Below are 14,870 nucleotides of genomic sequence, written 5' to 3' on the forward strand. Positions count from 1 at the left end.
AATACAATGCTAGTGAATATCTCTCTTTTTTCTTTTTTGTGTGTGTGTGTGCGTGTGTGTGTGTGCTTTCTCTTTCATTGTGCCTGTATTACTGTATGGTTTCCTTTTGGACTTATGAACTTCAGAAGAATCCAGAGCCTTGGAAAAAATGCACATGCAGTAGTGTGCTTTGTTCACATAATTACTATGATTGCATGTTGAAATGGAGTTAATCAAGCATGAAAACGCTCAGCTAGACTTCTGACTAGTGATTTACACATCTGTTTTATGTGCACGTTTGTACTTAATGTGTGCAAACCCAATGCAATGTATGTAAATCTCTTGAAATTGTGTAGGACTTCTGAATTTGCAGCTTGATACTTTGTGCATGGAACAGTATGCTTTTCATTTTTAACTCCCTCATTTTCAATCACTAAATAAAAGAAAACCCTTCAAACCTAAAGCTGATTGTTGATAGGTCTGTAATCCTGTTCATCTAATGCTATTGTCAACATTATATGAAATTATAATACTTTGGCTATAGCTAAGAGTTCTGAGAAATTCTTTTTACCTATATTCATGCTTTCCTTCTAAGTAGGCAAATACATTATTTTGCACTTTTTTTTTTTCAAAATTTGATATTTATTCCTTATCTTTAGTGTATAATAATATCTAAACTGTCTTCTGAAGGAAAGATTAAAACAAACGTCAGTCAGTTGCTTTTCTAAATCTTGCAGTTTTTTTTCTTTTTATTCTCTTGTTGATGTGAGTATATGTTCAAGTTACTGCTGTATTATTATAGCTCAGCATGGTGCTGCTGCTGTGTGGGTGGCCTAGGTTAAGGAATGATCTTGGGATTTCTGTCTCCTGCTGCTTAAGACTAAAGATGTCATGGAGATGCCACCCATGGTCTGTAAGAAGAGGGATAAGAGTTTTGGCTGTAGCACTGTGTAGATCTCTGCCTTTTCATTGCATATTTTGTTTGTCCTGCTTGTGGCAGTGCCCTACAAAAGCTAGTGCCTAAAAGAGGAAAGGGCACATTAAGCAACTGGCAAAGCAGAGGGGAACCCGTAATTACAATTATGCATTTATTTCTCTCACTTTTCCTTCTTCCTCCTACACCTCCACAAAAGTCATACTGAAAGGTTTACAGAAACCTAACAGCAGGTTCTTGTGGCTTGCCATTGATATTCTTCGTAGAATTTTTGGAGGGGATGAAATAAGTATACATATATTTTGGCTACAGTTTCATGCTACTTTGATGTCAAGATCCACATTTTTTCATTTGGTGGTAGAATAATTTCCTGTAATCTTTTAAGAAAATCTATTCATATTTTCTACATTTTTTTCAATGTTCTATGTTTTATGTTTTTTGCTGCAGTGTTCTTTTGCTTTTCACTGTGTACTGCACATAATTATGTTTTTGGGACTCTCTCTTTGGCAGATGGTGTACTGTTCCCTGACCGAATTCCAGAAAGCTGTATACCAGGCTGTGCTAGAGACAGAGGATGTAAGTTTAGTATTACGAGCAGGAGAGCCCTGTAGCTGCAACAGTGGCCGTAGGAGGAAGAACTGTTGTTACAAAGTAAGAACTTGCACTGTTTGGATTTTAGAACATAGTCCTCCTGGTTTTCTTGAGAAGCTCTGCCGATGAAGAGCTGATTGAAATGGCTGTGTGTTTGTAAGCCACATGTTTGGGAAATCCCAACTGGACACTTGGGTGGCTGCATCACAGGTGTGAGGGAATTAGACACTTTGGGACTACAGCAAAGCTGCTTTGCATGCACTGGGCAGGTGGTTGTTTTTTATTCAGCAAGTTCTAGATGTGTTGTATTAATAACTGCACCTGTGATATAGTTTATGTTGGCGAGGGTTGCATTGGGATGTTCAGTATGTGGCAGGTGTGCTGCTCCTGTGTGCCTGAGGTAGTCCATGCAGAAGCTGCAAATAGGAGACATCCCGGACCCAGCAGTTTGTCTGGGTTTTTCTTGTGCTAAAACTGCAGTTGTATTGTGTCTTTCTTTGCCACTAAACATGCTCGTTGCTTTGCTTCACTGAAGGGAGAACTGTGACAGTAGCCATAGAGCCTAAGCAGAATTTTGTTGACAATTAACAGATTTGCAGATTTTTTTTTCTCTCTTCTCTGGATTTCTTTAACACTTGGTTAGTCTAGCTTTGTATTTGTTTTGTGTTACTCAGTAGGCTCAGATTAAACATGGCTTTTAAAGATTTAGAAGCGTATGTGTCATACTTGCTTCTCCCTATTTTACTTTTGGCCTGTTTTGATTCCTGTATAGTGTGGTGGTGGTGGTTGTGGGGTTTTTTTTGTTTGGTTTTATTTTTTGTTTGTTTTGTTTTGTTCATTGGTGGGGTTTTTTGATTGTGTATTTTTTTCCTTCCAAATGATGTAGCTTATTCATTCTTCTGCATCTTTCTTTAAAAACGATCTGTGTATCACCCTGTCTAATATTCCATGGATACTAGCATTAGTTCTTTGCTTGCTTCTGCTTCTCATGACATTTTGTAGAAAATATAAAATGCTGTTGAACTTGCTTCACAAAGGGCAGTAGGCAAGCCTGCAGATACTTAAGTGGTTCTTATGGACTGCTCTGTTCCAAAGTTAACCATGAAAATTAGTCACTTGGTAAGGGAAAGGAAAATTAATGTTGGTCAAATCAGCCAACCATATGAGAAAAATAGCTGCTGCTGTTGCTGCTGCTGCATTGTATAATGTTTGAAGTTGGTTGAATTATGTTACTTGAGATGTTTATAAAACTTTATACATTTTTGCTGTAGAGAAAAGTAAAGTTAGCAGTTGTAGGGTATGAAGTCATTTGAACAGCTCTGGTTTGATTTACATTTAAAGCAGTTATAAAGTTACTGTCTTTTTGTCTACCAAGGAATTCTTAGTTATCTTAGTAATTTCTGTAGCTATCACACTATCTGAAATGTTTAGCAAACTATAACTCTTGGTTTTTTTTTTTTTCTTTTTGACAAAATGTTTCTTATTAATAGGATTACAAAGCTGAGGAATAATATAACTTGATGTATTTTTGTTAAAAACCCACTATGCATCTCTTTGGGATCAATTATGGTACTACTTAGAATTGCTAATGCATTAGATTTTTTAAGAAGAGAATTTATTTTAGATTATTTCTCTGTTTAGGGAGCATTTGTTTACATAAACATTCTTTTTTGTTTTTCCTTTTGTAGGTAAATGCTCATGGTGAAACAATTAAGTCACTGCGCTTCAGTTACCTGACAATCCTACGGAAGGTTGCAAATCACGCTGCACTCCTGCAGACGGACAACACTAGCAAGCAGCAGGTTAGTTTCACAAGTATCTAAATAATGGACTTACAGAAAATGGGATGAAAATTCTCGAATAAAAGATGCTGCTGGCCTCCTTTTTAATTTTAACTAACTGAAATGAAGATGTTTTGCAGAATTCCTTTTCCATTCAATAGTGCAGTGTACAGCCCTTACAGATACAAATGTTATGCACCAGTATATTAATTTAGTTGATACATATCTGAAAATAAATGCAATAGAAATGCTGAAGATCTTTGTGGGGGGAGTAATTTTCAGTGATTTCCAATAGTGACTTTTCTGTTTGATTTATCACAAGTACCTGGTAGGAGAAATATCTTTTTGTAAATAAATAATAGGCAACGAGAACATGGGTTTTTTTCCCTCTTGTACCTTATATGCAGGGATGAGCTTCTTTAAATAATGACAAATATGTTTTAGTAGAAAATGTTTAACAAGAGAATAGTATAATTTTGTCTCGTTACTGTGGCAAGTAAGCTACAAGACCCACAAATTGCAATGTTTTAAAAAATGCTTATATTTGATCTTTCGGATTCAAGAAAGAGCAAAGTGTTGTAGGGATGTTACCACTTCCTCTCAAACACCGCAAAAGAATGGAAAAGAGAAAATCCCAGCTAATTTTGGCAAGTTGGTTCCATTAAAGCAGTTTTACTTTTTAGGAAATGTTACTGGTAGTGTCTGGGCCCTTCTAGGCAGTGTATACCCAAATGTTTTCATTGGGGGTTTTTTGTATATTGTGTATGTAGTTTTTGTTGTAATAACTTTTGAGTGTTAAAATAGCAACTGAAATAACAGCATGTAAGTATTTTGAGACTTACTGTCTTCTACCGCATACAGCATTAGTAACCTCTCAAAAATCTACTGTAAAAAACCCATGATATTTTGTAATATTTCTTACCCGTAGTACTAAAGTCCATCACATGTGTTATTCTTAGGTGAGAGATGAGATCTTTTCTGCTCCTCTGGAAAAGCAGACCTGAAGTGTGAGGTCCCATTCAAGTTCAGAGCTACCCAAATTCTAACAGTGGAGCTTCATGTTGCTTTTGAAAGTTTAAATGCATTTCTTATATTATGTTTTGTTGTATCAGTGGGACAGTGTGTAATTCCCATATTGTCTTATCATCCCAGACGGTCAAGAGAAGTGCCAGTATGTAACTGTTGGATAATGCAGACTTTGAGCCAACAAAGTGCTTGTGTTTGACAATTCTGGCTAGTCCTATATCAGTCTCTGCTCAGAATAAATTTTTGACATGTCTTACTCTAGTATCTCAAATCCACAATTTCAGTTTGAGATCCTCTTTCTTTTTTCAATGAAACAAATCAAAACACACAGGAGATGTTTTATCCATTGCTTCTCTAGTGAACTGAGTAAAAACACGTAACTCTTCCTGCTTGAGTTACTTCAACACATCACTTGTTTCAACCTGTTTAACTGCTTGTATGGCTTACTGGTATCCCAATGTAGCTCTAATTTTTAATGGCTATTCAAACTTTCTGGTTTTGTTTCAGGAAGCACATATCAGACGGGTGTGCGCCCAGGTATTTTCCAGTTTTCCAGATTTTGTGCAGTTAAGCAAAGATGCAGCCTTTGAAACAATTTCAGATCCAAAGTACAGTGGAAAAATGAAGGTAAACCTGTTCTTTAGAAGAAAAATAAGTATTAGTAATAGTAATAGATCTGTTGCTGTAGTAAATGGGTGTAAGAAAATGTACATCTAATAGTTGCAGTTTTTTAATCATTCTGTTTATGGTGGTGGGTGCCACAGCAGGTATCTCCTGTCATGGCTTAGGGTGCCTCTGGTCAGAGACAGGGTAAGAGTGGTCTCTGATGCTAAGGTATCCTAAGATGTTAGCTTCACATATGCAGTGCAAGGCATAGAAATGACTCTTACAGTCAAAGGGGTTAGGGTCGCAATACTATGCCACATAATTCCATGAAACCATGGACTCAGTGACAGTCAGGAACATTTGAGAAAGTCAAAAGAGAGCAAACCAAAATTGTTATGGAGTTAATGATTTGTGCACACCTTCAGTATTGTGGGTAGTTCCAGTCCCTCTTCTCAAAAAGCTTATGTTAGACCTTCCAAGGTTCAGAGAATGGCCACAAAGGTGATCAGTCCTGTGGGACAAAAGCAGCCAAGCAGGCGGGGACTCTCCAGCCTGGAAAAAAGTCTTAGGATGAATGTGACACCAAATGAATCCAATCGGAGCCACACTAAAGATTAACAAAATAAAGATGTTTAATGTAAACCTGTTTAAACTCCTTACCTGAGAAACTGTGAATTTCTCTGATTTCAGAGGGGAGCAGGATGAATAACTGACAAAGATGTCTAATGTAGCTAATTAAAAAGAGAACCATACTAGGTTTAGGAGTTCCTGAGCTGAGAGTAACTGGAGGGTGAGGAGCTCTATTTTTGTTCCCTATGAACTTGGATATTCACAATTGCTGGTTGGGACTGGTTGGGGGGCAGTGGTAGGACCACTTTTTTCTTACAGCAATGGGTGTTGTCATTTTATTGATTAGTTTTTATGCAAGCAATTTATTTTCTATTATTGCATACCTGTGAGAGGCCTGCATATTTGTTTTGTTATGTACTCTTAATTATCTCATGAAAGTCAATTTTATTGTTAATTAACTACCAGCAAATACTTAATACATACATGTGAAAACTAAGTCCATGGTCTTCAGTGGTGCTTATGAATCTCTTTTATTGGTTGAAACTAATTTTTCTTTCTCTTGAAATTTGTATTTTGGGGCTATTTATACTTTGCTCCAGCATTGCCTTACAACATTTTCGTTCTGTGTGTTTTGACAGAGCAGTCAACAACACAGGCAAGCAAAAAAGGTTGAGTTAAGGCAGCGGTTCAAACATCATGTGGCTTTACAGCCTGCAGCTTACAAAGCTGCCTGTTTGGAGGAACCTCTTGCAAACTGTGGCCAGAAGTCTGAATTGTTTCTGGGACACTGTAGATTGCAGTGTCTTCTCAGGTGTGCAGCTGGCTGTGGCTGTGTGTGTTGGTTGTAACCTTGGCTGTGTTCAGTGGCCTGGAGTGGCAAGAAGGTTCTGCCGTGGCAGTGCCAGAGTAAGAACATAACCAAGGTGGCTGTGATCTTAAGTATACTGAGCTTGTGCTGATGGCTTGATACTGATGAGATGTCAGACAGGTTGAATGTTTACTTGGAACATTGAGGAGACTCACATGGTAAGAAAAATGAATCTCTGAGCTACCAGTACATAAGTGGCTGACCAGTTTACATTTCTGGATAAATTTTCCAAACATAAGTAGAATGAGATGAGAAATGTGATTAAAAACAGCTACTAGCATGATGGTTAGTCCTGTTTTGTTTTGTTTTTTTGTTAGTGAATCATCTAATTCTTGTCTTAATTCTATCTCACTAGAGACTTTTCTGGTATATTGTGCTTTTCATTTAATTTTTGAGCTTTTAGCTTGTTATCAGTCTGTATTGATTGATACTCCTGTATTTTGCGGTATTTTTAATATAGATTGTTGGTAACTGCAGAAGAAAAAAAAAAAAAAACAAAGAAAACAACAACCCATCAACAAACAAAACAAAACAAAAAAAAGAGAACCAAACCAAACAAAAAACCCAGACAAACACACAATCCCCCTCAAAAGCAAACCCAAAACCCTAAATAAGCACATATTATTGAGAAGAGCCTTGGTGTGGAGAATTTCAATTTTTTAAAACCAGTGCAGTGTATATCATGGGAAACTGGATTTTCAAATCCGATCTTGTGGTTTTGAACTAATATTTATGTTGAAAAATATTTCTTCGGTATGTTTGGTAGATGAGAGATGAGATGTGCAATATAAATTTCTGTAGAAATTCTGTTTTCAGAATACTTGGCTTACACTTGCTATTGCAAGGTGAACTTCATGCCTAGATTTTTAACTTAAAGTAGTTGAATATGTGAGAATTGAGATGAAAGGAGTGTACTGTCTTAATTGGAAACCACCATTTTTCTGTCATGAAGTAAGACAGTGGGGACCTGCAAAGTGTAAGGGCAAGAGATTCCATTACTTTTGAAACACAGGGATTGCAAATTGTCCATGCAAAAGTATCCGGGACTGCTTGGAAAAGAAGTAAGATGAATGAGGGTAGTTTTAAAAGCCTGCATTAGTTCTCATTACTACCTTGTCTGATTATTTCTACTGTTTTGCTAAAATTTTGGCTCAGAGACACTCTATATGCTTTCTAAATGAAAAGGGCTGTTGAGTATCTGGACACTTGAAATAACTTTTTTTTTTTAATTACATCTATAATATTTCCACAGACATCCATTTGTGGAATTTTGGAATACTGTTATTAACTATAATTATCTTAAATCAATCAATCCAACATAGTTATTCCTATTTTTGCCTGGCATACTATCATTATTTCAGTAGGGAAATGAAAGTCTATCAGAGCACTTTGGAAATAATAGTAGCCTCCACTGTTAAACATAACCCTAAACCCAGGCTGGTGTGGTTTAGAAGGCTTAAAACACTGTAGGCTAACTCAGACATCGGTATATAAGCAAGGTATTCTCATATGTGAGAGGGACAATTTCATCATAGTCAGACAACTCACAATGTGTAGTAATGGGGAAATATGCATTTAAATCCATGCGGACTCTTACAAAGAACATATTACTTTTGCTTGAGCATGATCTTTTTCAGACTGACAACTTCTAGGATAATACTCTGGTGTGCAAGCATAGAATTTATTTCTTTTTGGTGCAAAACCATTCATTACTTTTCCCAGGTCATCAGAGCTGTTCATTATTCCAAAATACCTAAAATCACAATGTCTGTGATGTTGATGCGTTTTATTTAAACAAACTGAGTGGATTTGTTTGTGTGTTGTCCTGTAGGAAATTCATTATTTGACCTATACTTAATTAATAAAAACAATAATACAGTAGCCAAATTCCTTCTACTCTAAAAGCATGTTACTGTTTTTCTTCTATTTCTTTTTCTTAATGTGGCTAAATAAAATGCAAATGCAAATCATTTAGCTCTTGTTAAATTACCTGATGTGAATTTTTTTCCCAGTAAAATAAACCCTGGTTTATATGTCCTTGTATGATGGAACCAGGCAAAAATTACCTTGTTTGTACCTTGTTTTCACTTGTAACTGGCTGGCTAACATGTCCGGAAGGATTTAAGTGATGTATGATTACTATTTTATATTCTAGATATTATCCAGAACTGTAAAATTAATATAAACTTTCATCATTATTTGGTTGTCAAAAGTTTGTTAGCCTTTTTGTGAAATCAGTGTTGATTAACCATTTATGTATTTATCACTGAATAAATAGGATTTTTTAAAGTAGTTATTGCCTAGTGGGAGAAAGCTACAGACGTGGTACAGAAAATTCCTCTTTCCCCTTTGTGTATTGCTTCTGCACGGTACTCTGGAGCTGCCATTGCCAGATGTGGACATGCTTCTTTTGAAAATAACAGTATCACTATTATACACAAGGCTCTGGATTATTTGCTTCCCCACCAGAAGAACAGTGTGTGTGGGCAGATTATTGGCATTTCAAGGCCTGTGCAGAGTCTGGGAAGCTGGATCCTACTGTAAACAGAGCAACGGATGAGAGTGGAAGCGGGGAGGGGCATACATCTCACTGATTATTTTAAGAAGACAAGAACCAAGAAGTTCTGAACTCAGATGTGCTACAGAAAATTTAAACAGACCTTTGTGTTTTCAGGGTAACTGTGTGCATTTGTTAAATGCAAAAATTCGCAAGCTGAGCTAGTGCAAGAGATAAGTGCAGTGTCTATGCAGACAGAAATAGCTTCTGAATTTACACGTTAGTGGTATGATTGCCTTTTTACGGCAGGATTTCCATGTAGATCACTGAAAAATGCATAGGTCCAGCATCTCCATTACCTTTGGCACATTTATTATGTTTCTAGTGTTTTTATTCCTCTGTTTGGCTTTGCAAACAACTAATTACAGTGTAGCCTGTTTAAAGGTTGAAAACACAAGTAAGTGTATTTGAGATGGCCTGTTGATAACATATCCTCATTTGTTTTGGGATTTGTTTACAGGTCCTTCAGCAGCTTTTAAATCACTTCCGAAAAAACAGAGATAAAGTTCTTCTTTTCTCCTTTTCCACAAAGGTGAGCTCCATATGATTTTTATCAATTAACTGCAGCAGGAGGTTCTGAAGCATGAACCAGTGAGGTGGCAGCTGTTAACCATATTTCCTTTCTCTCTGTACTATGGGAAATAATGATGACAGTGTGGCGTACTCCAGAAGTGTTTTGAAACCTTATGTTATAATAAAAATGGTGATGGCAAAACAAATCTAACACTCTGCTACCTTCCTTTTAAAAATTGTTGCATTACTTCAGCTGTAGATAGCTCATACTGAGTTCAGCCTGTATGTCCTGGGTTAGAGTGATGTCACAGCAAAGGATGACTTAAGTATCATATAACCTTTGTGTTAGCACTGAAAGTAGTTAAATTTCCTCTGCTCTACTGACATTGACCATCAGCAGGGATGAAACTTCAATGCTGAGACTTGCTACACCAGGTGGTTTGAACTTAAAACAGTGTTTAATTGGAGTAAGAGGTGTATGTGTTTTTTGCTTTTAAGGGACTTGCTCCTTGATTTTCTTGTTAGGGAGTAATGTTTCTTGAAATTGTGCTGTCTATAACATGGTTTTCTTTTCTTAAATATTTGTAATGATGGCACTTAACAGTATTAAAATACAATAGTGTGAATAACAGTTCAGAGTCTTAAATATGTAATACATTTGCAGCTTAAAGGAAGACTGCAAGTTTAATATTTAAATGCAGTAGTGCAGTGCTCATGTGTCTTCAGCTGTGCTTGACAGTGTTTGAGACCAGATTGATTGCTGGTTACTGCAGTGTGTTTAACTTCAACCCTCTGAGCATACCAGTGTCTTTCTTTGTGCTGGCTCTGGTGCTCATTTACTACATTTCAAGTCATTGTAGGTTGCCTGCCCACATTATTGTATTTAACTGATCAGCATCATTTAGAAGTGGGACAGCCAACCAGGGTTGGAGGACTGAGTGAGACCACAGCAGACCAACATCAGTCACCTCGAGTGCCATAGAATCATAGCTAAAGAGAGTCAATGATGATGATTTCAAAACAGCAAAGATTTACTCTCATTTTGAATGCTTGGCCTATTGACAGTACATTTCAGAAACATGGCCTTTGTGATTATATTTAATGATAAAGATAACAGTAAGCACTTAATATTTTTCTTTCATTTTTCTGCCCAGTTGCTAGATGTGCTGGAACAATACTGTATGGCATCTGGGCTAGACTACCGGAGACTTGATGGAAATACAAAATCAGAAGATAGGACCAGAATTGTAAGAGAGTTCAACAGCACTCAAGAAATTAACATATGTCTTGTATCTACAATGTAAGAAAATTTGACTCATAGTCTGTTTTATTCTGCCTTTCTAGTGTTTAGTAAATAGGTTACTCTGCATTTTGCTTGCTGACCTTGCATATGTCTATTTAAAATACTTTGAACAATCCTTGATTGTCTTTAAAAATATATATTTACCTATCAGATTTGCTTATGTATTTATGATGGATAGTGAATTGTTTTAAAATGGAGCAATATGTTGAACGAAAACTATTATGATCTCAATTCTTGATACTTCCGTGTTTCATCTTGGGTGGAGTTTGTTACCAGGCAAGGGCAGAAAGGGAACAAAGAAACTTTTTCTTCCTGCCCAGAGAAAAATTCAGTGAAACTTGATGCCACATACAAAGGGGCTGTTAGAAGTTAGACATAATCTTAAAAGACTATTGCAAGTGTATGTCAGAACTGTCTTCGGATAGTCTCTGATGAATGTGGGCAGGGTGTCAAGAGATTTGTGGTGTTGGCTATGCATTTTTTTTTTTTTTTAATTTCCGTCAACTGTGGAATCTGGCCATCAGCTTCCTCTGACCTTCATGAGTCCCCAGTCATTGTCTCTGAAGACAGCAGGGAATTACTGCATGCATAGCATTAGGAAACACTCCCTAGTTTGTGCTTCTATCAGTCTAGTTTAGTTGCTTAATTATAAGCTTTTCAGATCTTTTCTGTTAATTTGGACACAAGAGGGAAATTTTTCACTATGAGAACAATCAGCCATTGAAATGATCTCCCCAGGGAAGTGGTGGATTCCCCAACATTGGACACTTTTAAGATTCAGCTGGACAGGGTTTTAGGCCATCTTTTCTTGGCTGTGCTTTTGCTGAGAAAGGGTGGACCAGGTGGTCCTTGAGATCTCTTCCAACTTGGTATTCTATGATTCTACACATTTACATAGAAATAAAAATGAAGGTCAGGTAAACAGAGATGGACTTTCTCCTCTCTGTTGTGAGAACTTGTAAATACAGAGACTGGTAAACTTTCCATGCCTGCTGATAGTGCTTGAGAAGAGAGTCTTGATTCTGTTACTTTTAGTGTTTCTCATATTACTGAGTAGATGGAAGGAGACAACAATGATGGAATTGCAGTCAATATAACCAGTGTTTACTAAGCAAAACAGAAGGTGCAATTGTGTGTGTAGTTTATTGCAGATAACAAGAAGTGATATTTTTGCTTGCTTGACATACAGTAATGGAAGCAGCTTTAATTTTGTAATCCTTTAAAAATCAGAAAGTTATTTATCCTCGTTCTACTCTACAAGAGATTAATCTTTCCTCTTACTCAGATTTCAGGTATTAGAACTTTACAGTATATTCTTTATTTCTCAGCACTTAGTCAGTTGACAGAATTGGGTCATACTCTTCTGTCTGTACTTCCTTGCAAAGTTTTTGGCTGTCTGTTATGTGTAGTCAACTTGTATGTCTTCTGAAAGTCCCATTGCTCGGAGAGCCAAATGTTGATTTTTACTGAAAATACTTGCACAGTCTTTTGGCTGCAGAAGTGCATTCTGCAAATGATAAATTCCCTGCATAGTGATCTTGAATTTACCATTATCTTCCACTGGCACAGTCAACACTCAACTTTAAACAGGAAGCTTCAATCTTTAAATTAGCAGCTTACAGTACATACAATGGTGATGACTTCACTATTAACATTATAATGGTCCAGTTTTATATTCCTTTTTTTTTAATATCAGCAAAATGTTGTTTCTGACTGGAATTGCCTATGTATAGCCTACAGACATTTTGAAATTCTGATTTTAATTGGTTGGAGAGTTTTGAGAAAAGGGGCCTTAAACAATAAAGTTAAAAAAAAAAAAAATCTATCTGTATCTACGTAGCTTGACCTCAAGTGTTGCAGTTTATGTACGTATCAAACACAGTCATATAGCTATCCAGAATGCTTTTATTGATAGCTATGATTAATATAGCTATATGGATAAATATATTTTATAGGTGTTGAGAGAAAATACGATTTATTTTTTTCAGAGCTTGTTAATATCGTAGCATCGTTTTGCTTGGAAGGGACCCTCAAGATTCAACTAAGTCCAACCATAACCTAACCCTGGCAGTAAACCATGTGCTTAAGAACCTCATCTATTTAGAACCTTCTAAACACCTCCAGGGATGGTACCTCAACCACTTCCATAGGCAGGCTACTCTGGTGCTTGACAACACTTTCCATTAAGAAATTTTTCCTAATATGCAACCTAAACCTCCCCTGGTGCAACTTAAGCTCATTTCCTCTCGCCCTATCACTTGTTACTTAGCATGGAGGGTATTGGTCTCTTCTCCTACGATCTCCTGTCAGATGGTCATAGAGCATTAAGTTCTCCCCTCAGTCTCCTTTTCTCCAGCCTAAACAGCACCACTTCCCTCAGCTGCTCCTCAGAAGACTTATGCTCCAGGCCCCTCACCAGCTTCGTTGCCCTTCTCTGAACTCTCCCCAGCACCTCAGTGTCTTTCTTGTAGTGAGGGGGCCAAAACTGAACACAGGATTTGAGGTGGTGCTTCGCCAGTGCTGGGTACAGGATAACAGTCACTTCCCCAGGCCTGCTGGCCACAGTGTTGTTGGCCTTTTTGGCCACCTGGGCACACTGCTGGCTCATATTCAGCTGACTGTTAACCAACACCCCCAGCTCCTTTTCCCCCAAGCAGCTTTCCAGCCACTCTTCCCTGAGCCTGTAGCGCTGCCTGGGGTTGTTGTGACCCAAGTGCAGGACCTGGCACTTGGCCTTGTTGAACTTCATACAACTGGCCTCAGCCCAATGATCCAGCCAGTCCACATCTCTCTGTATGGCCTTCCTGCCCTCAAGTAGATCAACACTCCAACCTGTCTTGGTGTCATCTGCAAACTTACTGAGGGTGCACTTGATCCCCTCATCCAGATCATTGATAAAGATGTTAAACAGAACTGGCCCCGATACTGAGCCCTGGGGAACACCACTCATGATTGGCTGCCAACTGGTTTTGACTCCATTCACCACAACTCTTTGGTCCTGTCCATCCAGCCAGTTCTTAATTCAGTGAAGAGGATGCTCATCCAGGCCATGAGCTGCCAGGTTCTCCAGGATAATTCTGTGGGAAACTGTGTCAAAGGCTTTACTGAAGTCCAAGTAGCCAACATCCACAGCCTTTCCCTCATCCACTAAGTGGGTCACCTTTTCATAGAAGGAGATCAGGTTGGTCAAGCAGGACGTGCCTTTCATAAACCCATGCTGGCTGTCCTGATCACTTTGTTGTGTTGTATGTGCCACATGATGTCACTCAGGATGATCTGCTTCATGACCCTCGCGGGCACTGAGGTCAGACTGACAGGCCTGTAATTCTCCAGATCCTTCTTCTGGCCTTTATTGAAGGTGGGTGTCACATTTGCCAACTTCCAATCAACTGGGACCTCTCAAGTTAGCCAGGACTGCTGATAAATGATAGAAAGTGGTTTGATTAGCATCCATGCCAGCTCCCTCAGCACCCTTGGATGGATCCCGTCTGGCCCCATAGACCTTGTGTCTGTCCAAGTGGTGTAGCAGGTCACTAACCATTTCCCCTTGAATTATTTGGGCTTCATTTTGCTCCCAATCCCTGTCTTCCATATCAGGGGGCTGTGTACCTGGAACACAACTGTTCTGACTGTTAAAGACTGAAGCAAAGAAGGCATTTAGTGCCTCAGCCTTTCCCTCATCCTCTGTTACTGTCTCCCCCTGCATCCACCAGAGGGTCGAGATTCTCCTTAGCCCTTCTTTTGTTGCAAATTTATTTATAGAAGCGTTTTTTGTTCCCTTTTACAGCAGTAGGCAGGCACAGCTCTAGTTAGGCTTTGGCCTTTCTAATTTTCTCCCTGCATAACTTCACAGCATCCTTGTAGTCCTCCTGACTTACCTGCCCCTTCTTTCAGAGGTTATAAATTTTCCTTTTATTCTTGAGTTCCAGCCAAAGCTCTGTATTCAACTAGGCTGGTCTTCTTCCCTGCTGTCTTATCTTTCAGTATGTGGGGACAGCTGCTCCTGCACCTCTAAGATTTCCTTCTTGGAGAGTGACCGGCCTTCCTGGATTCCTTTGTCCTTCAGGGCTGCCTTCCAAGGGACTGTGCCAGCCAGCCTTCTGAATAGATCAAAGTGCACCCTTCAGAAGTCCAGAGTATCA

At 38.3% G+C, this 14,870-nt stretch overlaps 1 protein-coding gene across 4 annotated transcripts in view; it reads left to right on the forward strand.

The window, feature by feature from the left end:
* The window catches only part of ERCC6L2 (ERCC excision repair 6 like 2), a gene marked incomplete at its 3' end in the record, with an annotated part of 57,629 nt that overhangs the window by 12,864 nt on the left and 29,895 nt on the right, over positions 1 to 14,870 (forward strand). For all 4 annotated transcript variants that reach the window (XM_082074916.1, XM_082074917.1, XM_082074918.1 and 1 more), the window contains exons 7-11: positions 1,424 to 1,564; positions 3,193 to 3,306; positions 4,819 to 4,938; positions 9,373 to 9,444; positions 10,580 to 10,725. In XM_082074916.1, the coding sequence (XP_081931042.1) occupies positions 1,424 to 1,564; positions 3,193 to 3,306; positions 4,819 to 4,938; positions 9,373 to 9,444; positions 10,580 to 10,725 (593 nt within the window). The remainder of the gene's footprint in view (positions 1 to 1,423; positions 1,565 to 3,192; positions 3,307 to 4,818; positions 4,939 to 9,372; positions 9,445 to 10,579; positions 10,726 to 14,870) is intronic.

The sequence above is a fragment of the Streptopelia decaocto genome (assembly GCF_964273445.1).
Source record: "Streptopelia decaocto genome assembly, chromosome: Z".
Classification (NCBI taxonomy): Eukaryota; Metazoa; Chordata; class Aves; order Columbiformes; family Columbidae; genus Streptopelia; species Streptopelia decaocto.